Genomic DNA, 26,953 nt, shown 5'->3' with positions numbered 1-26,953 from the left:
TCATAGTGGGCTTTGTCCCCTCCACAAACCTTAATAGGCTTTTGAACAGGATAAAACAAATTTGCTTAATGGACAATCTCTAGTCACACATCATATTTCAACGATATACTTACCACTAGTCATCCGCCTGCCTTATATAACTCATTACCGGAAACTTTAACAGGGTAGCCCAGTTGAACAAAATATTTAGCCTCACCACTAAATTCTGAGATGATGGTATGTAGAGCTTTTAAATCTGTCAGTTATAGTTGTTGGAGATACAGTTTATCCAAAAGTACTTTTTTTTGTGCCCCATTTCTTCCTACTGGGAGAAGGTCCTTATATCTGGACGGATAGATGTATGCTTTGGTCCTTTCCTGATGCTGCTTCATCTCTGCTCCAAAAGAGTGTATTCACACTGTTTAAGAACTTGGAACTCACAAAATCCACAACAAGAAACATACGTTTGATATTATATGGTCAAACTTGGACTTGTGTAAACAACATCAGGATTTGTTCCTTGTATGTAAAGATTTGGTTAGCTAGATAGCTAGGCTTCTCCCGTTAGCATTTCTCTTTATCTAGTTAATGGCACAGCATGTATATTGTATGCAACTTTCATGTAACCTTGATGTTTAATATAGCCCTGATGGACTATGTATCTTTGATGCCCTTTATAAAGATGTACTTTATCCTTTATTACTGTTCATGTGCTCTTCTGTAACCATGCAAACTCTTAAGAAATTATCCCACAAACTCACCCTTGCCCCTCCCCCACCCACTTTCCCTTTCTTGGTCCCAATGTTTGTGTCTTAATTTGTTCAAATCAAATATTGTAATTTCCCAAAAGAAATGTTTTGGTTTTTTAAACCTTTTTTATTATTTTTTTTAGGATGAAAGTGGTCAATTTGCATACAACCAGGACACCCAGATTCATTGGGTGTCATTCCTTGATGGACGTCAGAGAATTCTCCTTTTCACAGAAGACGTGGCTTTGGTGACTAAAGCACGTCAAGCTGAGGAAATGGAGCAACCTGATCAAGAAATAAATGTATCAATCCATAGCCTGGGACTTTCCCTTATAAACAATGTGAACAAGCAAGAAATTTCATACATAGGAATCACAAGGTAACTCTTGGTTTTAAATTTGTTTCCGTTTTAAAATATAAAGTCAAATATTGTAAACCAGAAAAATATTTATATAAAGTTTTTCTCCCATTGTCTATGTGCCTTATAGTTTTCATCAAATTACAGTATGCAATGTGATGAAATTATATGAATTACCACCAAAGTCTTGGGTGAAAAGATATGTTTTAAAGCTGGTTGGCTGGAGCATAATTAAAGACTTGAGCTTCAAAGTAATTGACTGGATAATTAGTTATTGTTACCATTAGTTTCACTTTCATTGGTGACTGAAAGGAAGGCCAGCAAAATTGTTTGTTTATTGATCCCTATACATGTAGAAGTGAAATAATTAATAACGATTTGGATTTAATGCTTTACTTTCATATATGTGAAAGCTGACTCTATGGGGCATATTCAATTCTCAGCGGAAACGCCAAAAATCTCGCTGTCCGGTAATCGTACGCGGAAAAACAGTTAACACAGTAATTTACTCGCTGGATTTCAGCTCACAACTCCCTGAGCAGCGAGCTGAAATCCAGCTAACTATTACCGTATTAACGGTAATAGTTTTTCCGCGGCGCATAAAAAAAAAGAATTAAATATGCCCCTAAAGGCTTTTGCTTCTCTTACAGAGTTAATATTAATTTGTTGGAGAGAGACCTATCAAAGTTCTAAGCCCAGGATATTTTTATTTCGGATAATGTCGAAATTGTGTATTCATTTGTATGTATTTACTTGGTTTGTGTGTTTCTGGTGCAAATCATGAGTAGAAATGTGCACTCATTACTTTTATTATTTCCCTGCAAAGATGAACAGTACAGAAAGTTTGGTCAATGGTACAGAAAATGCCATTCAGTCACCAGCCCATGGGTGATCTTATAAAGAACCGTATAATAGATGTTTTCTGAGAACAGATGTCTTTACTTCGCAGCCAAATCTAGGGGATTATCTGTTTGTTTTTTGCTGACCTCAGTAAATTGCCTTTACTGAAAACTCCCTACACTGGCACCACTAAGACTGCCATCCAAATTAATTCCGGGACTTCTGTCTCCAGGGTATTGTGCCAGAAAATTAAATTTGGATCTAGGAAGATGGGCGCTAGATCCCAGGGCAGTAGTCCAGTTGCTGCTGAGAGCTTCTTGCCATTACATTAAAGCTTTGTCCACAATTTAAATTAAATTAAATAAATTCCTGTTGATATATGGAAGATGCGCTGCACCTGGAATATGTATAAAACAGCTCAAGCAGGTGTGCATTAGGGAGGGTGATGGAGACCCTTGCACATTACCTTTATAGGGAGACGCAGAAGACACCATTGACTTTAAAGGGAAATTGGGAATTGCCCTGCTAGAAGATAATTTGTTATAGTTCTTTCCTCCAGACTTGTTGGGGGGAACACAGAAGACTGGTATTAAGCTTTATCATTTAGTTCTGTAATAGGATCCTGGGATCCGCCATCATAATGATACAATGCCTTTGATCTTATTAATAACCAATCAAATTAATTTTTGGGATATAATGTAATTTGCGTCTCTTTCGCTATTTTAGTCACATCAAATAATACGCACCCGTGACATCTCAGATGTACTTTAGAGGCATTATTTCACTCAACCTTTTTAGCTTTCGCCTTGTACCATGCCAACCATAAGCAAGGTATCTCAGTTGTTATGCTTGCGCATCCCAACTCAAAATACATAAGAGCGACTTATGCGATCCCTGTGTTTCACAAAGTTATATATATCGCCTAAATATTACACAAATCTATTGACCTCCACTGTCAAATAGCCCACCATTATGTGTTAATCGCTAAAAAAATATCAATCTATCATTTACCTCACTATACTGCATTATCTATATAAACATCCATTCATCCTATTCATTCCAGTTATCTAAACATACAAAGCAGGCATAAAGATACAAGTTTTTTACTTTACAAAGATAATCAAACATATAGTACATAAATGCATACATACAATACAGATAATACATTATAGATTAAACAGACAATGCTAAAACTTCAGAAGTATATAATATCCTATTCTGGCGTGTGTGTATGTATATTTATATGTACTAGTGTATATGCTGTAAGACAGAAATGTATAGGGGTATATGGTCAGTATTGCTATTTCGTGTTCTGTGTGAATGGATGTAACAAGAGAGAGAAAGAATGTGTTTTGAGAGTGTATGTTTAAATGTGTACAAAAGATATAATGTGTGCGAAAGATATAAGATAAATGAGAGCGATACAGGAAGATTGCATAGTGCCTGTGTGGGTAATATGTGATCAGACCTAGCATAGATGGTGAGAAAGAGATGATGGGGATGGAAGTTAGAGTTCATTGTAGTGTAAATAGCAAACATTCCTGAGAAGCTAGCCTTTGCAAAGTACAAAGGTTACTTAAAGATTCAGAGAGTTACATGGAAAACTTTACATATATGTGCAAGAAAAGTAATTATAAGTTGCAGGCAGAATACATATAAGGTAAAAGATTCAAAAGAAAGTTAATAGAAATACAGATATAGAAATCCAATACAGATATAAGAAGACAGATAATGTATAAGCTTACTGTGAGGTGGCTATGTCCTGTGGACTCCAGGTGTAAGAAGTCCCCAGCTTCCAAGCGTGTATGGGGTGTGATCGAAAGAGTGATTTGTCTGTTTCAATGGCTTATAAACCTTTACCCAGAATGCATTGCTTCAGGTGGGGCTTGTGACCTATACCACACCCGCGCAACTGGACACTGACTGCAATGATGAATCACTGCTCTGTGTTTCTTAGCTATGACTTCCTCTTCCTGAGAGCACATGTTTTTTCTTTGTTTGAACCTAACTTACTGTGGAGCCACATATAAGAGACAATTTCTGTGGTTGAAATTCTCTGGCTTTCAGCCAGTTCATATCTTAATCTGAGCCTAAGTTCGGCGCATGTAAACAGCAGTGGAATGCTTTTGGCCATTATGCATGGCTCAAGCTCCGCCCACCGCAACTACATCATCAGCAGCGATATAGGAGCTGCTTCACAAGTTTACTCCTTAATGCCTCCTGCATGTACTGCAGCTTAATACCTCCTGCAAATCCCACATCCATGAGTTTACACTAGCAGAGTCCATTACTGGAACAAAGGGGAAAAGATAAATGAGGTAAGACCACAGTGAGGTGTGCACCAATAAGCCACAGTGCGTGATATTAACACTGAGTAAAAAAAAAAAAGCACACTCTCAGTACTTTGGGGAGCACAAACAACTGGAACACCATAGAGCAGGGGTAGGCAACCTGCGGCTCTCCAGGTGTTGTGAAACTACAAATCCCAGCATGCCTTGCCACCTATCTGCTGGTTATCTACTGGCAAAGCATGCTGGGACTTGTAGTTTCACAACACCTGGAGAGCCGCAGGTTGCCTACCCCTGCCATAGAGCCTCCTTGGTAAACTTTCTCTCAAAGCCAGAAACTGAGACAGATGATCATGTGTGCGCCTTAAGGACCTGCCATGCTTTACGTCTTCGAAAAGATCGAGTGCCCAAAAGGCAATTTCCCAAAGACCATATAACCCACTAAAAAGCAGTCCTAATCTATTATATAAAGATTGTGAAAATACCCTGAGCTACTCAGAAATTTGCAGAATTTACAGACTTAACCACATTGCATATTTTGGATGTTAAATGTATTCTGCCATTCAGAGTCACCACCTTTACAGTAGAATTATGCGGACAAAGAAGGAAATAACACTGAACAATAAAATAATGAAAATCATAGAAAGCCTTGCCATACACCTCCTCACAGACGGCAGTTACACAGAATAGGGACTGCAGGAGGGAGTATGGTTTAAATTGAGATATTCTTCATAAATTGATGATTCTTTCCCCATCATATCCGAAAAGAATACTATGGATTTGTTGCTCAAATAATTGCTTGTTCTGTTTTACAGTTCGGGCGTCATTTGGGAGATGATGCCAAAACAGAAGTGGAAACCCTTTAACCAGAAACAGATCCTACAACTAGAACAAGCCTATGAAAAATTCCTCACTGCAGAGCAGTGCAGATGGACAAAAATAGACAACAACTTTGAGGTATGTCCATGTTACTTGTGTGGTGTTTACCCTTTGGATATCTCAGTCTGATGAAACACATTTCTTTATAACAGTGCTCCTTATAAAGTACAGAATTCTCTCAATCCTGTTTGTTTAGGTCAGTTTTAGCTCTATGGAAATGCGTTTGCCATTGAAGTGCTTAATTAGGAGAAGTTTTCTATCCGGCATCCATATTGAACTTAAACAGTCTCCACACCAAAGAAGTTTACGGGCCCAGTTATACTGGCTACAGGTGAAGTATACAATGATGTCTTTAACTAAATTTGAGGTCATATGAACAATACATATAAATCCTTACATATACTGCAGACGTTGCAGTGTAGTTCAACAGTTGAGATAGCATGAACAAGAAATAATGTCTGTATTATATCAGTCTTTCCTCTTTGAGTGTATCTATGCAGTTTTATCTAGAGAGATTGCAGCGATAAGTAGTGTGTGTATATATATATATATATTATAGTCTTGCAATGATCAGAGCTATAATTAGTTATATAAATAGATTACAGATTGCATATTGTTAGAATTACAGAGAGGACAGGGAAGAATGCTTGAGAGGTTCCTGGTGGTGTGGGTTATGAGTCAGAAAGAGAGCATTGAGTACTCTTTGTACCCACATGTCAGAGATGATGCCATCGCAAACACATGGACACTCTGCATGTCACCAGATACGAAGACTGCTCGGACTTGGCCGTGCCGCCAATGTATATGGGCTGGCTGGAGCTGGGCACAATGCCACTGTGCATGTGCTGAGGTGGTGCATATCATTTCAGTACTGTACAAGCACCAAGATGGCGAATGAGCAGACCAGTGTGGGACTGAGCATGTGTCGAAAAGATGTGTGTGTGTGTGCAAAGCAGATTCAGCTCTGCTTACGTGTGGAAGCGGCTTATGCACAATGCATTACGGGCAGTTGGAATTAATCACCTCAAGTGTATATTGGAGCAGTTGTTCATTTACAGAAAACCAGAACAAATTAATATTTTCTCTCACAGCCTTTGATGGCTTTAGTGCACATGATGAATCAAAATAGATGTCCACCCACATTAAATATTTAATTTTATACCCGCGTACCCCAAGCTTGAAGAATGCCCTGGGTCCAATGACGGAGAACATTGCCTTCCTGTGAAATGTGATAAACATGAGACAGAATTGTTGGGATTGGTTGTTATGATAAAAAGACTTGACAATCCTTGGTGTTTTGTGTGTTTGATAGGTTGATAACCAGCTTCCTGGTTCCATGTTCCCTGCAGTCTTCCATCCAGTGGCACCTCCAAAGTCTATTGCTCTGGACTCTGGTAAAAATTGTCATTTTGAAATGCCTCCTGATGTATATTGTGCTTTGTGTGGACCCTACCTTAACAGTTGTGACTGACTATATATCTGTAAATCATTGAGTATATTCCTTGGCCTTAGTACATGGGGTAGACAGATGTGCATACTATTCAACACACTAAAGGCAATTTTAAAAGCAAAGTAGATAACCTACTTAATAATTTTATTTAAACTTTCATTTAAAGGGCAACTAACACTCAAAATGTAAGTTTATTTTTTGTACATGAAGTATGATGGTAAAAATGCAGCTGATGGTCTAGATGAAGGAGGTAAAATATGCAAGCACTCAAAGAGCCTGTGTGCCACTAGCTTAAAAATAATGCAGAGAGAGACAGTGATAAACAGTAGAGCTAAACCACTGATACAGTTTAGCAGTAGAGGAGACAGAACAGGACAGAAGCATACATGGAAATGCCACAGTGTACAATGTAAGGGTCCAGAGTTTGCCTCCCAGAAAAAGTCCTGTGTGTCACAATGTGTTATTTACACTGGTTTGATGTGTGAAACCCTCATATAAGCTGGTGGAGTGGTATATAAGGCAGATCTGTAAATTAAATGTAAGTGAAAATTTGTACTGTTTTGGAGATTGGGGTTTGTTTTTTTAATTATTCAGACTGTATTGTAATATATGAACGTAGTCATTCTGTGGGCAAACTAAGGTGTCAAAAAGCTTTAAAATCATTGAACAATATCTTTACCTGCATGAGGTCTTCACCATAAACCAGCAATTATAATAAGATATACATTTGGCATCCTTTTCAAACAAACATTTTTATTTTTCTTGAATTTTTCTAATGTGAAAGATATGGAAAAACATTTCTTTCTTTTTGGTGCATTTTTTAATGATTGAAATTAATTTGTTTTCAGAACCCAAGCCCTTCATTGATATTAGCATTATTACCAGATTTAATGAATTCAGCAAAGTCATGCAGTTCAAGTAAGTACATAATTTGTTACATTTTTTTTCTACACCCAGTATGACAATATTTTATTATTAACGCGTATTTATGTAAATAATATCTCTGTCTCCTCTGGTGAATAAAAATGCACCCTTGTAAAATCTCCTTGTAAATAATTGATCTAATCCATTAACTCTATTTTAAGTAGGGATGTGCACCGGCGACTTTTGGTGTCTCGTGTTTTGTGTTTTGGATTCAAATTTTCGCTATGTTTTGGTTTCGGATTTGTTTCGCAAAACACCTGCCGAAAGGTTTTGGTTCGGATTTTTTTTGAAAAAAGCATAAAAAGTTCAAAAATCAAGTTTTTGGGCTTATTTTCACTCCTGCGCTATTATTAACCTCAATAACATTCAATAACAAGCATTTACACTAATTTACAGTGTATTCTGAACACCTCACAATATAGTTATTAGTCCAAAACGTTGCAACGAGGTATCTTTCTGGACTGCGTAGTGGAGTGGTCCCCACAATATAATAAGAAAACCATCAACTGGTCTTAATTGCACCAAAAAATGTACCTGGACTGCATAGAGGAGTGGGTCACCACAATATAAATTAAAAACACTGAACTTGTATGATTCGCACCAATAATGTACCTGGACTGCGTAGAGGAGTGGGTCACCACAATATATATAATAAGAAAACCATCAACTGGTATGAATCGCACCGAATAATGTACCTGGACTGCGTAGAGGAGTGGGTCACCACAATATAAATTAAAAACCCTGAACTTGTATGATTCGCACCAATAATGTACCTGGACTGCGTAGAGGAGTGGGTCACCACAATATAAATTAAAAACACTGAACTTGTATGATTCGCACCAATAAATGTATCTGGACTGCGTAGAGGAGTTGGTCACCACAATATAAATTAAAAACACTGAACTTGTATGATTCGCACCAATAATGTACCTGGACTGCGTAGAGGAGTGGGTCACCACAATATAAATTAAAAACCCTGAACTTGTATGATTCGCACCAATAATGTACCTGGACTGCGTAGAGGAGTGGGTCACCACAATATATATAATAAGAAAACCATCAACTGGTCTTAATTGCACCAAAAAATGTACCTGGACTGTGTAGAGGAGTGGGTCACCACAATATAAATTAAAAACCCTGAACTTGTATGATTCGCACCAATAAATGTATCTGGACTGTGTAGAGGAGTGGTCACCACAATATAATTAAAAAACCCTCCACGGGTCTGAATTCCCAAAAAAAAGGTTCTGGACTGCGTAGTGGGTGGCCCCGGTACACAATTTTTTACCGGGGCCACAATATTATTAAAAAAAACCTCCACGGGTCTGAATGCCACCAAAAAAGTTTATGGACTGCATAGTGTAGTGTTCCCCACAATATTATTTAAAAATTTTGCAGCAACAGTCAACATTGTTTAATATCTGATACACCTCTATCTGGACTGCATAGTGGAGCGGCCCCGGTACCCAATTTGGTACCGGGGCCACATTACCTCCTCCAACCATGGTACAGAGCATTCATCATTGAGATCCCATCAAGTATGTTAAAGACAGACAGGGTCGAAGTGTTATTGGTTGACTTTGTAAACCAAAAAACTGTCCCTGTTGCACATAGTCGTGCAATGAAGACTGACTTTTTCATTTAAAGGCACCATCTTTCAAGTGTAGTGTTTGTAAGTCATATTATACTTTTGGTAAAATTTGTTTAATTTGTTCCTCTTTATGGTAACTACTAATAGAATTAAAGTATTAAATAGAAGCTGCAGTTCCTCTTTATGGGAATTAGTAATAGAATTAAAGTATTAAATAGAATTAAGGTATTAAATAGAGTGGTATAGAGTCGTAGTGTGGTATAGAGTGGGCCCCACAATATAATAATAAAACCCTCAACTGGTCAGAATTCCACCAAACAAATATCTGGACTGCGTAGTGGGGTGGCCCCGGTACCCAATTTGATACCGGGGCCACAATAAAATAAATACACCCTCAATTGGTCAGAATTCCACCAAACAAATATCTGGACTGCGTAGTGGGGTGGCCCCGGTACTAAATTTGATACCGGGGCCACAATACCTTCTCAAAGTTCCAAGTGTAGTGTTTATAACATCTTAACACTACACTAATTCTAGCACGTCAAAACCTCTTGTTTTAAATAATGACAGGGCATTTAACTTTTGACTTAATTTATTGAATTTGTTGGCATTTTCTTTTACTTTTTGAACATGGCAAACGACTGTTGAATGGTCACATAATGCCAAAAAAATAGTTGCAAGATGGAATTGTCCTTGGACCCTCCCACCCACCCTTATGTTGTTGAAATAGGACATGCACACTTTAACAAACCAATCATTTCAGCGACAGGGCCTACCAAACAACTGTGGCTGAAATGATTGGTTTGTTTGGGCCCCCACACCAAAAAAACAATTCATCTCTCCCTGTACAAACTAAACAGGCTCTACTGAGGAAATATGTCGTCCTCATCCTCAACCTCTGATTCCTCTCCCCCCTACAGTGTGTACTTCCTCCTCCTCACACATTATCAATTCGTCCCCGCTGGACTCCACAACCACAGGTCCCTCTGTACTATCTGGAGGGCAGTGCTGTACTTCATTGAGGAATTGATTATTCATTTTTATAAACATCATTTTTTCAACGTTGTGAGGAAGCAACCTCCTTCGCCGCTCACTGACCAGGTTCCCCGCTGCACTAAAAACTCTTTCCGAGTACACACTGGAGGGGGGACAACTCAGTTAAAAAATAGAGCCAGTTTGTACAGGGGCTTCCAAACTGCCTTTTGGAGTTCTACCACGTCACTACCTCTAGTTAATTTAGATTGCAAGGCTTGTAAATATAAATACTTTGAAGATAAAAAAAGCAGGCTGCACAGACTGTGGAGCTAGAAAGTGAAATTAAATGGACCACGTTACTTTGGTGGCTATCTATCCCCCCACCCTACACTTGTAGTTGAATATAAATAAAGCAGACTGCATAGACTGTAGAACTAGAAATTCAAATATACAAAGAAATGGACAAAGGCAGTTTGGTATCTGTCTGCATCAGATCCCCTCTCCACTAGAAGTAAAATAGAAAACTATTCAGCCGTTATATAATCTAGAATATAAATAGAAATTGAGAAAGGCAATTTGGTATCTGTCTGCATCATAATCATCAACATCCTCCTCAGCGCCAGCTACATCAATATCCTCCTCCCGGTGTACAACATTCACACCTTCATTAGCCAAATCTGTAACTGGACTGTGGGTAATCCTTCCAGCATATGCAGAGGGCGTGCTGCAAATGCTGGATGGAGTTACCTCTTCCCGTACAGTGATTGGAAGGTCAGGGTTCACAACCAACAACACCCTTGGACTCGCCTTGGGGATTTGTGATGTCATCTGTTTAGAAGGCAGAGTTCTTTGCTGTTTTGTTGTTGTTGCTGACAGCATAACTCTCTTAAATTTTTTGTGGGGGGGGGGGGGGGGAGGAGGGCTTAGATCCTTGGGTGAAGCTGGACCACTAGTCATGAACACGGGCCAGGGCCTAAGCCGTTCCTTGCCACTACGTGTCGTAAATGGCATATTGCCAACTTTACGTTTCTCCTCAGATGATTTTAAGTTTCTCTTTTTGCTATTTTTTGAGAACTTGGGCTTTTTGGATTTTACATGCCCTGTACTAGGAGATTGGGCATCGGGCTTGCCAGACGACGTTGATGGCATTTTATCGTCTATGTCATGACTAGTGGCAGCAGCTTCAGCATTAGGAGGAAGTGGGTCTTCATCTTTCCCTACTTTATCCTCCAAATTTTGGTTTTCCATTATATGTAGCACAAGAGAGCGTACCCCTAAGCCACACACACTCGGCAAAGCCTTTAAAAATTATATGCGGCACAGGAGAGTAGCACTGGACTTATACTGCTGAATCAGTGAACTTTGTAATATATCAGTACCACTGGACTTATACTGCTGAATCAGTGAACTTTGTAATAGCAGTACCACTGGACTTATACTGCTGAATCAGTGAACTTTGTAATAGCAGTACCACTGGACTTATACTGCTGAATCAGTGAACTTTGTAATAGCAGTACCACTGGACTTATACACTGCTGAATCAGTGAACTTTGTAATAGCAGTACCACTGGACTTATACTGCTGAATCAGTGAACTTTGTAATAGCAGTACCACTGGACTTATACTGCTGTATCAGGGAACTTTGTAATAGCAGTACCACTGGGCTTATACTGCTGTATCAGTGAACTTTGTAATATATCAGTACCACTGGACTTATACTGCTGAATCAGTGAACTTTGTAATAGCAGTACCACTGGACTTATACACTGCTGAATCAGTGAACTTTGTAATAGCAGTACCACTGGACTTATACTGCTGAATCAGTGAACTTTGTAATAGCAGTACCACTGGGCTTATACTGCTGTATCAGTGAACTTTGTAATAGCAGTACCACTGGACTTATACTGCTGAATCAGTGAACTTTGTAATATATCAGTACCACTGGACTTATACTGCTGAATCAGTGAACTTTGTAATATATCAGTACCACTAGACTTATACTGCTGAATCAGTGAACTTTGTAATATTAGTACCACTGGACTTATACTGCTGAATCAGTGAACTTTGTAATAGCAGTACCACTGGACTTATACTGCTGAATCAGTGAACTTGGTAATATAATATTGCAGTACCAATGAGTTTATACTGCAGGATTGGTTTTGCAAATTTTGTTGTAATTATTTTTTTTTAAAAAAAAAAATGTTTGTATTTTTTTTTTTTTTTATAACTTTTTTTTAAAACACTTGGGAATAATGGGGAAATAACTATGCCCTTAGAAGCACAGAGCACAGGACACAGGACCACTGGACTGAACAGGGCACAGCACAGGACCCAGCAGCACCACTGAACTCAAAATTGACAGAGCACAGGACACAGCACCACTGGACTGAACAGGACACGGCACAGGACCCAGCAGCACCACTGAACTCAGAAGGACAGCACACAGCACCACTGGACTGATACTGCAGAAGAGCACAGCACAGAACTAAACAGCACAGCACGAGATCTACCAGGACAGAGGACCACCTAACACACCCTCCCTCTACCCTGATCAATGCCCGAGTGAAGATGGCGGCGACTAGCGGAGAATTTATAGGATCCGAGTATCGCGAGATCCGACAGCGGGATTATGACTCAGAGCCTCGGTTTCAAGTTTTCATTTGGCGCCAATACCCGGATCTGTCTCGGATCCGACTTGGATCGGAAAGGTTCGGGTGGGCTCGGATTCACAAAATCCGAGTGCGCTCATCTCTAATTTTAAGCTATAATTTATCTTTCACTCATGTTCTCTCATTTCCCTGCAGAAATGAATGTGTGTATGTATGGGAGGTGGTGGTTACCTAGAGGCATTCGACCTCTCTCTGCTGATTCTCTGCAGAGCTGAGGTGTAGGTGGAGTTTCTCGCCACCAAAAAAATTCTGCATCGGTAAACTCCCTGATTTCCAATATGGTCACAGCGGCTAAGCGGCTGATACCATTCTACTTCCACTCCCATGGGAGTTCAAGGGGGAAGTTATTTGGAACGTATTGCCTTGCAAGCGTTATTTATACCAGGTCCCTTCCCCCCTCCTTTTTTATGGCCTGAGGCTATTTGTGGACCTGTCTATAGACAGACGTCTCCCATTGCACTGAGTCACTCTGCATATAGTTTCTTCCCCTTGGTGAGCTTCCCTTCTGGAGAAAGCCTGCCAGTAGACTACCAGTCCCCGGAAGAGCTGCTGCTGACTGGAAGCTGCATTTCCTGTGTCTGCATCCTGCTGCTGGTTGTTCTCCTCAAGCCTCTTGCTGCTGTCTGGGAGTGTGTGCTAATGTGTTTGCTTTAAACTGAGGGACTTTATTAGGGGTCTATATCAGAATTTGTTTTGTAGCTAGGATTCTGTCAGTCTGTTTGCCTCACTGTACTCTTCTACCATTTGTCTGAAAAAGGGACTAGTTGTGAGGCTAAAGCTGGAGGAGGCAAGTCTGTTTCCTATTTCACCTGTTCCAGGTGGCAGACAAAATTACCAAATGGACGGCAAGGTCCAAATGCCCAGTGTGCAGATGTGACTCTCGCACACTTGGGAGGGACGCATTAGACATGTTGGAAGAGGATTGATTCTGAATTCTGATTCAGAATTCTCTCTGCTGGAAGAACGGCAGTTTCTGGGTGACTCAGACCCAGAGGATCCCAATGGATTCAAGAGCGAATCTTTTTGAGACCACGGCATTGACCAGCTATTTATAGCAGTATGCCGGGCTTTGGACATGTTAGAGGGGGATGATTCTAAGTCTACTGAACTGGCCTTATTTTAAAAAGAAGAAAAGTGACCTACTTTTCCGCTTATTGGGGCAGCTTCACACAAGATTGAATAGAACAAGAAATGTGAAAACAATTTACAGTCCATCTATGTGACTGCTGGTGCAGCACTCAGGCCTTCTTTAGCATGAGCATGGATTTCCAAGGCCATGGAAAAATTGTCTAATCTGTTTTTGGAAGCACTGCAGTCTGACTGCCAAAAGTCAGAATTGTTCCAGTTGGTGAAGCATGCTAGAGCCTTTATAAAAGGCCACCCATATTTTATCCATAACTGAACCATTGTTACAAGGGACGCCCATCTTCAGGGATTGTGGGGCAGTGGAGTTACACCTTAGCTTGCAGGGTCTTTGGTCCGTGAATAGAGCCAAGCGTCCTATCAACATTCCGGAGATCAGAGCAGTGATGAACGTTATAATGGGCCTAGTCAGTCCTACAGGGAAAGCCTGTCTGTGTTCAGTTGGATGCCGCGTAAATGACTAGGGAGGAACCAAGAGCTCCCTGGCGATGAGTGAAAACTGAAGTCTTTCTGAGAATTGGGAGATGGGTTTCCTTAGCAGGTACTCAATTCTCCCTGGAAAGTAGTCTCTCTATCCAGAGGTATCAAGTCTGCTGATGCAAACATGGGGTCAGTCGGAGGTGGACATGATGGCTTCCTGGCATAACATCTGTTGGCAACACTAGTGGATGCCATGACAATACCTTGGAAATTCAGGTTGGTCTGTCTCTTCCTTCCAATTCCGATGCTTCCTTGTGTCCTCAAGAAATTCAAGAAGGAGGTGGTTACAGTTATCCTCGAGGCTCCAGCTTAGCCACAAAATCTACAGCAACATTCTAAGGCTGGCTCAACTGAACGATATTCTGTTATAAGGTCTGTTTCTCCATCACTATCTTCGTTGTCTGTTAGAAGCCAGGATTTTGAGAACCAATTGGTTGTCCAGACTATGCAGATAGCCAGTGTTTACACCTAACTATCCTAGGTTTTGGAAAACGTATATGTGGTGCGAATGCAAAGGATTCCACACTTATATCTTTAGGTTTTCACATCTTCTTTAATTTCTCCATGATGGACTGGATGGCGGACTGAAGCTTATTTAGTCTAAGGTTCAAGTCTCAGCCTTGTTTATCCACAGGAACTTGGCTATGATCCTGGAGGTCCAGACTTTTTCTTTCAGGGTGTTGTAGATGTCCTTCCTACACTGGTATGGTATCTTAACCTGGTTGTTTCGGCTCTTCAGCTTCCTCCGTTTGAACCTTTTGGAGATGGTTGACTTTAAGTACTTGACTTGAAAAGTGACTTTCCTAATAGCTATTTATTCACCTAGATGGGTTTCCAAATAGGCCCTGTCTTGCAGGTCTCCCTTATTGATTTTTCACACTGACAGGGCAGTCTTTCGTACATCTCCATCATTCCAATCTAAGGTGTTGTTACATTTTCACCTGTATCAGTCTGATCTTTCAGGTGACCAGGAACAGCTGGTTCTCCGGGATGTGGCCAGAGCTCTTAGATTTACCTGGACAGATCCTGGAGGGTTCGAAAGATTGACTTCCTGCTGGTTGTCTACAGCATGCAGAAGCGGGATTGGCCAGAATCTAAGAAGAATATAGCAATATGGATCAGGTCCAGCAGGCTATGTCGGGCAGCCACCTCATCCTCTGTCCACATATTTTAATGTTTTGTTTTTTTTGTCTTTGAATAGCTAGGTTTGTGTTCAGTGTTTCCCATGGTAGCAGTGCCTCTCTGGGTGCAGGAGAAAAGGGTATTTTTGTACTTGCCATTAAATATAGGAGGCTGGCTAAGCTTGGGGGGCAGGGGTGGTATCAACCCCCTGGCTGATCCCATAGTGGGATACTTTGAGCTGGGTCACTGGGCTGCCTGCATTTTTTCCTTTAAAATATTCCTAAGAGGCTGCTGAGCCAAGTCTTTCCCTGCTGGGCTAAAAATTGTCAGCCAGCCTCTGTTCCAAATCCATCTGGGGGTACCCTGCACTCCCACCATTTGTGCTCAGTGTTCAGTTTTGTGTATTTGGTTAACTTTATTGTGTAACTTTATCCTTTGGGGCTTTGCAAATTGTAAACAGAGGAGCAATGGGTTTGGGAGATTGGAGGAGTTTCTGTTTCAGAAAAGTTCACCCTTAAGTGTCCAGTTCCTGCACCCTCACCACTACCCCATGGTAGCGTTGTGTTAATGATTGACACAAAAATCCTCTTATTATACTGATTACATATACTAACATATGCCATTGTACATTCTCTTGAGAATGCAATCTGTGAATTCTTGAGCCACTAAGTTTCTTGATGCTACTTTTTTCTGCAGGTATTTCATGGTTCTGATCCAGTGTATGGCTCTAAAGGTTGACCAAGGCTTCCTTGCTGCCATAATTGGGTTGTTCACTCCAGCTACTAATCCTGAGGTTGAGAAGCAACGTGTAAGTTTTAACCACATGTTATTATTTCAAAGGTATTTTACGTATTGCTTTCCTTTTTAGCTTTATGTGCAAATGGTGTGAAGTCTTTAATTTACATAGGTGGCATACATGCATATGGTCACATATTATCCAAAATATTTAAAATTTCTCATTTCGTTAAGCATGGGGTTAACTCTTTTGCTTGTATTTTTTTTTTTTTATTGTAATTTTCGCAAAGATGAAAGTTCACTTACATTGATTTATACAGTGGAATGAACAGAGCCAGCAAAGATGTTAGATTCTACATTAATGAGCCATCCAGATTTCTGAAAACAATTACCAATGAAATAGTTTCTTTGCCTGTCTCACACCTGAGATAGGAACTGTTAGATGAATCAAAAAGTGAGAGAACAAGGTGCTCACATGAACAAAGTGGGGGTGAATAGGTTGGGTCAGTTTAATGGAGGGATTGGAGAAGGGAATAACCAGATTTTGGGATCTGCACGATCCCATAGAATAAAAGTTGATCTCTGCTCATGAAACAGCCATTGGATGACAAGGCCACTACTACATCTGTTTGTGGGCAGGGGATGAGGACATTAACATTTATAACCATTAACATAGTGGGCCTAATTCACTAAGGAAAGTAAAGCAAAAAAATGAATAACTTTGCACTTTGGCAAAACCATGTTGCATTGGAGGGAGAGGTAAATTTAAAATGTGAGAACAGATTTATAATTGGAGTAGGGCATGTCCTAGATCAGCTTTAAATGTCAGTGTAAAAATAAAGCTATTCATTTTTTGTGTGTTACATGAAAGAAGTCAGTATTTTACTTATGTGCAAAATAATAAACGAATATGCACCCCTGCTATTGTAACATGGTTTTGTCCAGGAGAAAACACTCATTTTTTTTTGCCTTACTTTCCTTAATGAATCAGGCCCAGTATGTTTAACACAGTTATCAGTTTTGTTTGAGTTTAGAACTAAGCTTTGAAGGACCTAAGATTTTCTATTGCATTTGTTGTAATTTTGTAAGAAATTTCATTCATGCTAAGGGAATTGCTTCCTTCTGTTATAGAGGGTTTCTGCAGAAGTAAGCACTTAGTTTAAAATGTTGTAAATTGTCAAAATGTGAATCTCCTTTCTTCTATACCACTGCACCAACAGACAGTTTTTTTGCCATATGAGTTAGGCACATCATGTGTCAGTGCTGCCTTTAAAACAAAAATAATTGTTATTTCTTTAAAATGTTCTTAATTTCTTTTACTGTTCTTTGGAGTTCCTTCAGAACACCACTGACTCCTAGCCGGTTAGGCATGGATTACGGAGCCCCTTCTGCTACCATTGCTCTCTGACTGAAGGTTCCCAGAGGGCTGTTAATAACAATGATAGCCATCTAAGGCAGTCACATTGCAATTGGATTCGCCTAACCCTTGCTTCAGGAGCTGCAGTAGCTATCACAGATAACCCCAGTGTATCCTAACAAGAAGCTGAGACGGTGTGTGCTTTGGTTACCGTGTCCTGTATTTGGAACGGGCCCTCCGGTTGCCGGGGAAATGGGTCATGTAGGGGCTACTTTGAAAGTATATACTTAGTTATGTTAAATCTATTTCTCTGATTCCATATTTTTATGTTTTGTGTTAATGTTGATTATGGTCTTTGAGTTAGACCGGTTGTTTGACTATTCTTAAAAAAAAAAAAAAAAAAAAAAATATTTGTTGGCACACAGTATAAAAAAGGGAGGAGTTAATTTTGACAGTTTTCAACATTTAAAACTGTGGCTACTCTTGCACAAACACTTTATACCCCAGTAAAGGATTTAGCGTTAGTATAAAATGTCTCTTTTCCTTTATTGGTGCAAGAAGATGCAAACACCAGCCGGCCTTCATATCATAAAGTAGGGAAATTGCCGACCTTAAAAATTTACGAGTAGAATCAAACTCCTCATCAGTGATATTTGTTATGAAGCAAATCACACAAGGCTTAAAATGAAACACTTATTTATTTTAACACTGTTAAAATGTAAAAACTCTAAATTGGACTAATTCATATACAGTATAATTAATATTAACTAAAAAGCTCATAATTCATATTTAAAATTAACTCCTAAAAAATCAGATAATGAAAAATCATGCATGAAAATAAATCAAGATAATTCCCAAATACATAATAGGTTAGAATGAATTAATCAATCGCACATGATTCAAGGCCTCTTAAAATCAGCCTTATTATGCACAGAATTTTAAATGTCTAAAACCAGTAATTTGCAGTGAGAATTTTATGAAGTTCTCCATAATTCACATAATAAAATGAGAATGTATATTTCTTTATAGAATGGTCCATTTAATGCAAAAACTGAAAGTTCTCCACTGTTATCTGTGTATGTGTATCCTATAATTCAAATATCTGTGTTCTGCACAGTTATTACCCATTTGTACACATGACCGTTCAAAGTAACTAGATGTATAACCCGTAAAAATGTCAGTATTATTACTGCTTGATCTGCTGATGTTTCAGTTGTTACTGTGATCTAAAAGTATAATATAGAATTGTTCACGTACATACACTACAGGTACGACACTAAACCCCTCCAGATCATGCAGAAGACAATATTATCACTGCCTCATGCTGATAATTATGGGTGCCTATCCATGGCTCACCTTGGAGAACACTCTCACATGAATGTAGCCGCCTTGTGGATAAAATCCGCTTCTGTCCTTCTAGGAATCTTAATTGGTGCAGCTGTTAGAGAGAGATTTTTGAGTAGTAACATCGCTTGTAAATTGTCCTCCCTCCTGAACAAGCCATGGTAATCTATAATCTCATATAATATGAAGGTCCTGCCAAACTAGCAGAAATATAGGCATGTGATAATTGTTTGCTGTGTCTCACTCCCTTTGATAGTGGAGTCTTCAGAAGTTTTGTTTTTTATTTTTTATATATACATAGATACAAGGAGTTCTTATTTAAAACAAAGTTAACCAATGATAATTCAAACTTTTCAAATAAACACAAGTGTGACATGGTCTCCCTTAACCCTACGCCCTGCAAATGGTGCAGAACCTGTGTCCGGCACCAACACTTTAAGAATGAAATGGATGAACCTATTGCTTGGTACTCTGAAGAAGTTGTTTAAAATCAAGTGCATTAGGAATTGGCATTAGTGAGACCCTCGATTTTACCTGATTTTGAGACTAAGCTGTTGCTCTGTCCTCTGAGGACTACAATATTGGAAAATCCACTGTTTGGAGGAGGATACTCCACGTAGTCTATCAAGTCCTATTCACACTGCAAGTACTTTTGCTAAGGTGCTCTTTTCTTGCGTTTCCTTTGGATTGGTAACTATTGCTACAATATTATTTAAGTTATATCACTATTCATCCATCATTCAATTTACAGACAACTCTTTTGCATATACTTAAATCGGGACAATTTACCTGGAACTGTCAAGTTCTATCACAATATTGGTTTCATTAAGTTGGCTTATTCACAGTTTTAAATTCGTTTTTCAATCCTTAAAACACCATTATTTGGATACCTGAGAGTTTCTCTAGGGGATTTTTTCTTTGGCCAATGCGTAAAAATATATAATGTGCATGCTAAGTTAAAATCTGGTGCTACAGTACCCGAGGGGTTAATTGTACAAAAGGAAATGCTGCAGGTGATTTAATGTTAATTTGGTTATAAACTAATGTTTAAAGTTCCTGGTTTTCCAGTGGACATTGGGGCACATCCAGCGTTAATGTGCCACCACACCTGAGCGCTATAGTGCCTATGGATTCTATTTCTGGTGGTTCAGTGTGAACTCATTACTGAGTTTTGGGAACAGGAGACTGTGGTGCGGTAGTAACTCCATGCAGGGTTCACTTGTACCCTGCAAGAGTGAGTTTGAGAGAAAGGGTCCAGCGGTATTCGAGATGCTGCAACCTGGTTCCCCACATGGGGGCTGAAGATCAGCAGTATCATACTCCTTTCTTGTACTGTTATTGTGCTGCCCCTTGGAGGCGCCAGAGTGCAAGACCCACAGCCAAGCTCAAGGAGCTGTGGCAGCATGGAGATTACTGCCTCAGCATCTCTCTGGAGCTGATTTCACCTTGGAGGGAGAGGCTAGACACTAGAGCAGGACTCCTGGAAGGTACTGCGGGAGGGAAATTTGAGTATAAATCTCCCAGCCAAAATTCAGTGGCGCCAAGTTGGAGAATGGATTGATCCCCTCCTTCTCACCCAGGCAGTGTGTGGACAGGGGGTAAGGCACACAGCCCTGCCACTTAATTAAATATTAAAGGTGTAAACAAGGCCAGCTGATTCATTTGCAATATAAGTGAATCAATCTGGACTTAGTAAACACGCAGGGGGCTAGTTTACCCCCTACATACACATGTGGACAGATCATATATAAAGGACAGCAAAGTCTTATGTAAAGTCTGTCAGTGGATCTGTGTAAACTCTTCTAAGTAATATTATTGACCAGTGAACAATGCTATTCTCAAAAATACTGTATAATGTGCATGTTTAATTTAAAGGCCAGCGCTATGATGCCTTATGTGTTTACTGTACAAAATGAAATGTCCAGTGCAGCACACCTATGCATGATGTGGTTACACTTTTAAATATTTGCAATTTTTTAGTATTTAATGTTTTAATTTAAATGTTTAGAAGAATTCCTCGGTAATTAAAATAGACAAGCAAGTTGAGGTGGAATGGAGCTTTTCACAAAAGCAAAACTTGCATTATTCATTGTTTTTGTCACTTTTTCCCTTTTAATAGAGCACTAGATAGTGATCTATTGTAAGTCAAATTTACCATGTGCATATCTTAACTAATAATAGTTTAAAGATTTTTTTGCTCCTCTCTTTTTCAGTTATTAGTTGCTGTGTTACACCCAGTGTTTTCTAATATAAAATGTATGCGCTGTGTACAAAAAGTATTTACTGGTGGGACGAAGAGTGATATTTTTTTTAAAATGTGGAAAGTCCCTCCAATAATTTGAATAGAGTTTACTTTATCAAAAGTCTTCTATCTAGGGAGGGGGAAACAAGCATATCAAAGTCTCCATCAATAACAACTGAAACGGCACACATTTCCTATATTAATAATTGACTGAAGTGTTAGGTAACATGGCTAGCACGTGTTCCGGCGCCCCTTCTCCACTTCTAAAGTGTCATAGGAGGGGGTGTGGCCAACATGTGAAGGAGAATGTGTATGTAGCAATGGTGTCAACTGGAATGTCTGAATGGCCATCTTAGTGCTGTGCATACGCCATGGGCCCCCACACCACACATGAGTCGCAAGTACATGTCAAAAATACATTGGCATGCCATGCAGGTGTGTAGCGCACAGCATAATGTATGTTTGATGTAATTGAGAGTCGCCTGGTCATGCCGAATGCACTTGTCTCTCGGCCCTTGGTCACGTAATGTCCCTCCCTCTCCCCTTGTCACACATTAGGTTTCCAACCCTCCACCCCTTGTCACATATTCCCCAAACCTCCATCCCCTTGTCATACATGCCCCCAGTGTTCCATACCCTAGTCACATAAGCCCACTTGTCATATATTACCCTTGTTATATCAAAACCACCATTCCAATGTCCGATTTCACATGTGACAATGGGAGTGAGCATATGTGAAATGGAGAGAGCGGAAATGTGTGCCACATTTGGGACTGACCCGCCATATTAAATTAAACCACCCCTCCCACATTATGTCAATACCCCACCATTGTCACTACATTTACCTGATCTGCAAAGCTTGAATATTGTGGGATGTAGACTTCTCTGCATCCTGCACATAGTGACTCGGGAGCTGGTCCATGTGGAGGTAAGGAGAGGGGCCAAGAGGGGAGGTAAAGGAGCGTGATGAGCAGTACAGGAGGGGAGCCATTCGGAGGAGCAGATTTTTTGTTTTTTTAACATAACGATCAATTTCTGTTTGACCCACATCACCTTTCAGTTATGTAACCTGTAGAGGCACTTGACCTGCCATAGACATGGAATGCCTTGTTGACTTATGTTATGTTGTTAATTGACAATATAGAGTTAAGTTATTTCTCTCCATTTTAAGAGACAGCTGCAGTTGAGTCTAATAATTGAAGCTGTGCACATTTCAATATTAAGATTTGTATTAAACAGAATTTTGTTTAAAACTTTTATTTCTTGTTGATATGCAGACCAAGTTAATCCAGAAAGATCTAGATGCCCTGAATACAGAACTGATGGAATCATCCATGACAGATAGCACTACTTTGAGCTTCTTTGAACACTTCCATATATCTCCTTTGAAGGTACTTTTTATGGTTAATTTTTCTGTTGTTTATTTTATTTTTTAATTAACATTAAAAAAACAAAGTTAAACAATAGATGACTGCAAATATTGTTACAAACTGATAACTGAAATTTTTTATTCAGTGCCATCTGTTTTTCACCTCTGCTATATGTTGTAAATATGTAGTGAAATTGTTTATAGGTTATCTTTGAGATATACAGATCAGATACAGCTCACTGACAATTATAGATGGCTCATTTTTCTCTGTATTGATAAGAAATGAGCTTGAATAAAAACAAATATCTTTTCATTTTGATTGCAAAACACTAGTGATGTATCAGTATTTTAAATATGTTTTAAATACAAAACTAATTTTAGACTTGGAATGAGCTGGGTGTCATGTTCATGGTACTAATACTTGCACTTTTTCACTAGTTACACCTCAGCCTCTCACTGGGAGCAGGAGGGGAAGAGTCAAACAAAGAGGAACGAGAAATTATTGGCATCAGCTCTGTCAACCTCCTCCTGAAAAGCATTGGAGCTACTCTCACTGATGTGGATGATCTTGTTTTCAAGTAAATCTAAATTTTGTTCTTAAATACAGTTGTTATGATTACATCGTTGCCCAAATTGAGGTTGGCAAAGCATAGGCGTTGTGTAGATACCAAGCAGTATTGATTTCAAAGAGAAGATGCATATGTTTGAATGTTAGTCCTATATGTCATTGTGCCAAATTTTGCAAGCTGGGATGTGGCAGCAACTTGCACTCAAATCAATGACATTTTCAACTGTAATGGCTGCAACTAGTAACCTTGCTTTTTATGAATAAAAGGTAAAATAACAAGTCAATAGTTGTCAATTCTCTATGAAACATTGCATATTATTCCTTTCTGTTATGTCCAAATTGTCTAACACCGTCCCAATGTTTTGTGAATGAATAGGCCATCAAGTGAACTATGCAGTATTCAGCACCAGATATGGATCCTTTTGTTAACTTGCGCGGTACCCTGCTTCATCATTTCATTTTCTCATTTACAGATTGGCCTGTTTTGAGGTGAAGTATCGGTTCTACAAGCGGGACCAGCTACTGAAACTGGTTACTAGACACTACAGTGAGCAGGTTAGATATGGCAATTGGTACTTGCATCACCTCAAAGGCTGTAACATCCCTTTCAAACAGTGATTATGTGTATCTCAGAATATCATTGTCACTGTTAATAAAAAATAATCAAAATCTGGCATTCCTTCTGGTAAAAGTCTGTCTCTCTCAACCATAGTGATTGTTCCATATTTGTCATCTGGAATGCTTTCTTTGATATCAGCAACATTACATTAATATATTTTATGTTACCAAACAGTCAGCCTGCCCTTATTTTACATTGCTAACTGATATTACAAATACATTTACTTTATTTTATGTATATAACAGTTTAGCTGCTGTCATGTTACAAGACTTGAGTGGAAATGTCCTATCGAAGTTTTGTAGTACTGTAGTAGATAATTTGCTGACGCTCCCACTTTTTGGGCATTGCTCCCTTGCAGTTCTTGAAGCAGCTGTATGTCCTTGTCCTGGGCCTGGATGTATTAGGAAACCCATTTGGCCTGATTAGAGGGCTGTCAGAAGGTGTAGAGGCTTTTTTCTATGAGCCCTTCCAGGTGAGTTACACAAGCTTAGAAAGTGTTTTGACTATGTAAATCCTTCTGATATTTTGTTTGCATACAAAACAGAAAATTTACTATTTGTTTCCCACCCCATGCATGCTGGGTTGAGCTTTTTATCTGTGTAATAGGTGCCTTGTGAATACAAACTGTTTAGCTGTAATAATATGTACAGCTAAAAAAGAAATAGTCGCCTGGTGGTCCTATGAGGATCTGGGGACTAGAGAAGGGCAAAGATTGAGTCCTTTTAGTCATTACAGCAGCATTCCAATGAGCCCTGAAGTGTTGTTTGCAGCGTTATACTGCCATGCCTCAGAGTCTAGAGACTGGAGAGTGGCAGTGTTAAACACCCTTCCAGAAGCTCCAAAAAGTGTTTTGATAAACCCGGAAGAAGCAGCTTTGTCCCGGCTCCAAACATCCTTTCCTAAACGGTGGCGCTAAACCCAAAGTCCTGAAAATCAGTCTGGGCAGAATATCTAGAGATCAGATCCTCAGCCCAAACTTAGAAGCACCAGTGCAGGGGGGGTGGGGGGTCGTCTGAGCACCTGACATTTCACATGGATAGATAAGCAATGTTACTATAGTAAATGTAAAGTGACCAGGCTGACCCTCACACATTAGGGGGGGTGAGCCGTGATGGGTTAAAGGTCTGGTGGTTTACCCAACCCCAGACCTCTGTGTAAAAAATTGTATGAAATAAGGGCTAATTTAAGTGGCAGTTGTATGTGCTATGCACTTAAAGTGTTAATTGAGCTAATACACATTATTACTACTATGCTTGTTTCTGTGAGATGCCTGCCCCTTCTGTGTTCCTGTGATCAATAGATTAAAGAGCACACTTTAATCCATACTATCCTGCATTGAACCCAGCATCATGCATCAGCGCTCTCCCAGCTACCCAGTAATCCTGATCCATTGAAAGCAGTAAGGATTCATCCATAGCAACAAGCAAAGAGGTGCTGCAGCAGGGACACATTACCCATGAAGCGTAAGCAGGTCCATTTACCAATAAAGGATTCTGGAAGTTGCAGTGAAATTACCCTACAACCGGAGATACCATGTTGGTGTGCAGTTGACTCTAACTGTCGATACCTTTTGACAACCAGCCAAACCCTACAAAGTGTGGAAGAGTGGGGTGGCTAATTTTGCCACAATGTTGGGGGCGGAATTTTGCAAATTTCATACTCCCATACTCCCATTCCATTAATAATTATTATTGAGAACTTATGGTACATATATCGTGAAGAAAGAGAGATATTTTTTTTTCCCCTGGGTGACTTTCTTTTTTTTTCTTTTTTCTTTTTTTTATTTATCAAACAAGGGGACATAATATTCCATTGTTTTGTAAGCACCAGATTTTCTTTGTAATAATCTTTTGGATTTCTGATGTATATATGTACAAGACCTAAGTGGGGTCTTTTTCTTTACATGACCAAGGCTGCCTACTGAGGAGTGCTTGGGTCAGATTTTCACTTTTTTTTCCTATCGTATAATCCCCATTTGTTTGCAGGGAGCAGTGCAGGGCCCTGAGGAGTTTGCAGAAGGCTTGGTCATTGGTGTGAGGAGTCTGCTTGGACACACAGTTGGTAAGTTCCATGTCTATAACTTATCAGTTGCTTACATGATGTAAGTGGGTATACATCATTTGTATAAAAGATGTACAAATAGACAGGGATAATGTAACAGTGAAATGTTTTTAAATATCGTTTTGTGTGGATTATCTTAAGCAGATATCTGTTCCAAACTTCTATTTATCTAGAGCCCAACATTTACGGCAATACCCAAAGTTTTAGCCACCGCTGCCAATGCTCTGTTCGTCGCACTGGCAACATATTGTCTTTGTTCAATACACTCCCAGTTTGATACAAAACCGGGTTGGTGGCAGTAAGGAGAGTGTGGCTGACATTGCAGAACTCTCCTTACTCTACTTGATTTGGTCTTTTTTCAGACCGGCAGTCTGTTGACCAACTACAACACGCTACCAGTGTCAGCAAGCAGTGTAGTGGTGGGCACAAGATATTGGGTCCCCGCTGGATTGCAGGAATGTCAGACCCTGGGTAAGTTATTCTTTAATGGCAATCTTTTTACTGTATTGCCCTGAAAACTTTATTTGTTATACATATTTGAAAACAGGATATTTATCAAGCTTGACAATGTTTCTAAGCAGTGGCAGATTTGTTTACTTTGGGTTGTTTAGGGTAGTAGCCTCGGCCTTTCAATCTCAGTGGTTCAGTTATGACTTCGAGAAGAGATGAAATGGCTTTGGGATAAGAGAGCTTACTGTATGTTGATATGAACTTGGCGAGATGTTCTTGACATTTATTGCAAAATATTTAGGAGCTATGTATTCTAATGAGAATGTGTAGTCAGAATTGGTCTAGAGACAATATCATTTGGTGAGCCCTGCCTAAATGTATATTTCTCTTTCCTACCACTGGGGGACACTGCAAGATATTTGGGTATAGTAGTGGGTGTGGGAGTTTAGGCACTAATAACTTCTATGATTTTTACCCCCCTCCAATACTATGCCCCTCCTCTCCTGTGGATACCTCAGGTTTTTTTTTAGTGCCTTAGGAGTTAGGTCACTTGGGTATAGGCTCCTTCCTATACTTAGTCTAGTTTAAAATATTTTGTTTTTGTTTTTTTGCTCATGAGGTGCCTCGCGGGGATCGATCCTAGACCCAGAGGGGTGAACAGTCTGGCGGCTTCCTTCACCCTCGGTTCCTGTGAAAGGTAAGAGCGGCTGTGCCCTGCTACCTTGCACCTTCTTGCCGGCAGTCCCATCTCCTAGAAACGA

At 39.6% G+C, this 26,953-nt stretch overlaps 1 protein-coding gene across 2 annotated transcripts in view; it reads left to right on the top strand.

Moving 5' to 3' along the window:
• The window catches only part of VPS13C (vacuolar protein sorting 13 homolog C), a 218,151-nt gene that overhangs the window by 166,313 nt on the left and 24,885 nt on the right, over window positions 1–26,953 (top strand). For both annotated transcript variants that reach the window (XM_075208356.1, XM_075208355.1), the window contains 11 exons: window positions 872–1,107; window positions 5,030–5,171; window positions 5,290–5,424; window positions 6,406–6,487; window positions 7,392–7,461; window positions 16,144–16,255; window positions 22,403–22,516; window positions 22,933–23,072; window positions 23,536–23,617; window positions 24,040–24,153; window positions 25,667–25,742. In XM_075208356.1, coding sequence (XP_075064457.1) covers window positions 872–1,107; window positions 5,030–5,171; window positions 5,290–5,424; window positions 6,406–6,487; window positions 7,392–7,461; window positions 16,144–16,255; window positions 22,403–22,516; window positions 22,933–23,072; window positions 23,536–23,617; window positions 24,040–24,153; window positions 25,667–25,742 — 1,303 coding nt within the window. The remainder of the gene's footprint in view (window positions 1–871; window positions 1,108–5,029; window positions 5,172–5,289; window positions 5,425–6,405; window positions 6,488–7,391; window positions 7,462–16,143; window positions 16,256–22,402; window positions 22,517–22,932; window positions 23,073–23,535; window positions 23,618–24,039; window positions 24,154–25,666; window positions 25,743–26,953) is intronic.

The sequence above is a fragment of the Mixophyes fleayi genome, chromosome 4, assembly GCF_038048845.1.
Source record: "Mixophyes fleayi isolate aMixFle1 chromosome 4, aMixFle1.hap1, whole genome shotgun sequence".
Taxonomy (NCBI): domain Eukaryota; kingdom Metazoa; phylum Chordata; class Amphibia; order Anura; family Limnodynastidae; genus Mixophyes; species Mixophyes fleayi.
Note: the sequence above shows the minus strand (reverse complement) of the source record. Positions and strands in the feature narration are given on the sequence as shown.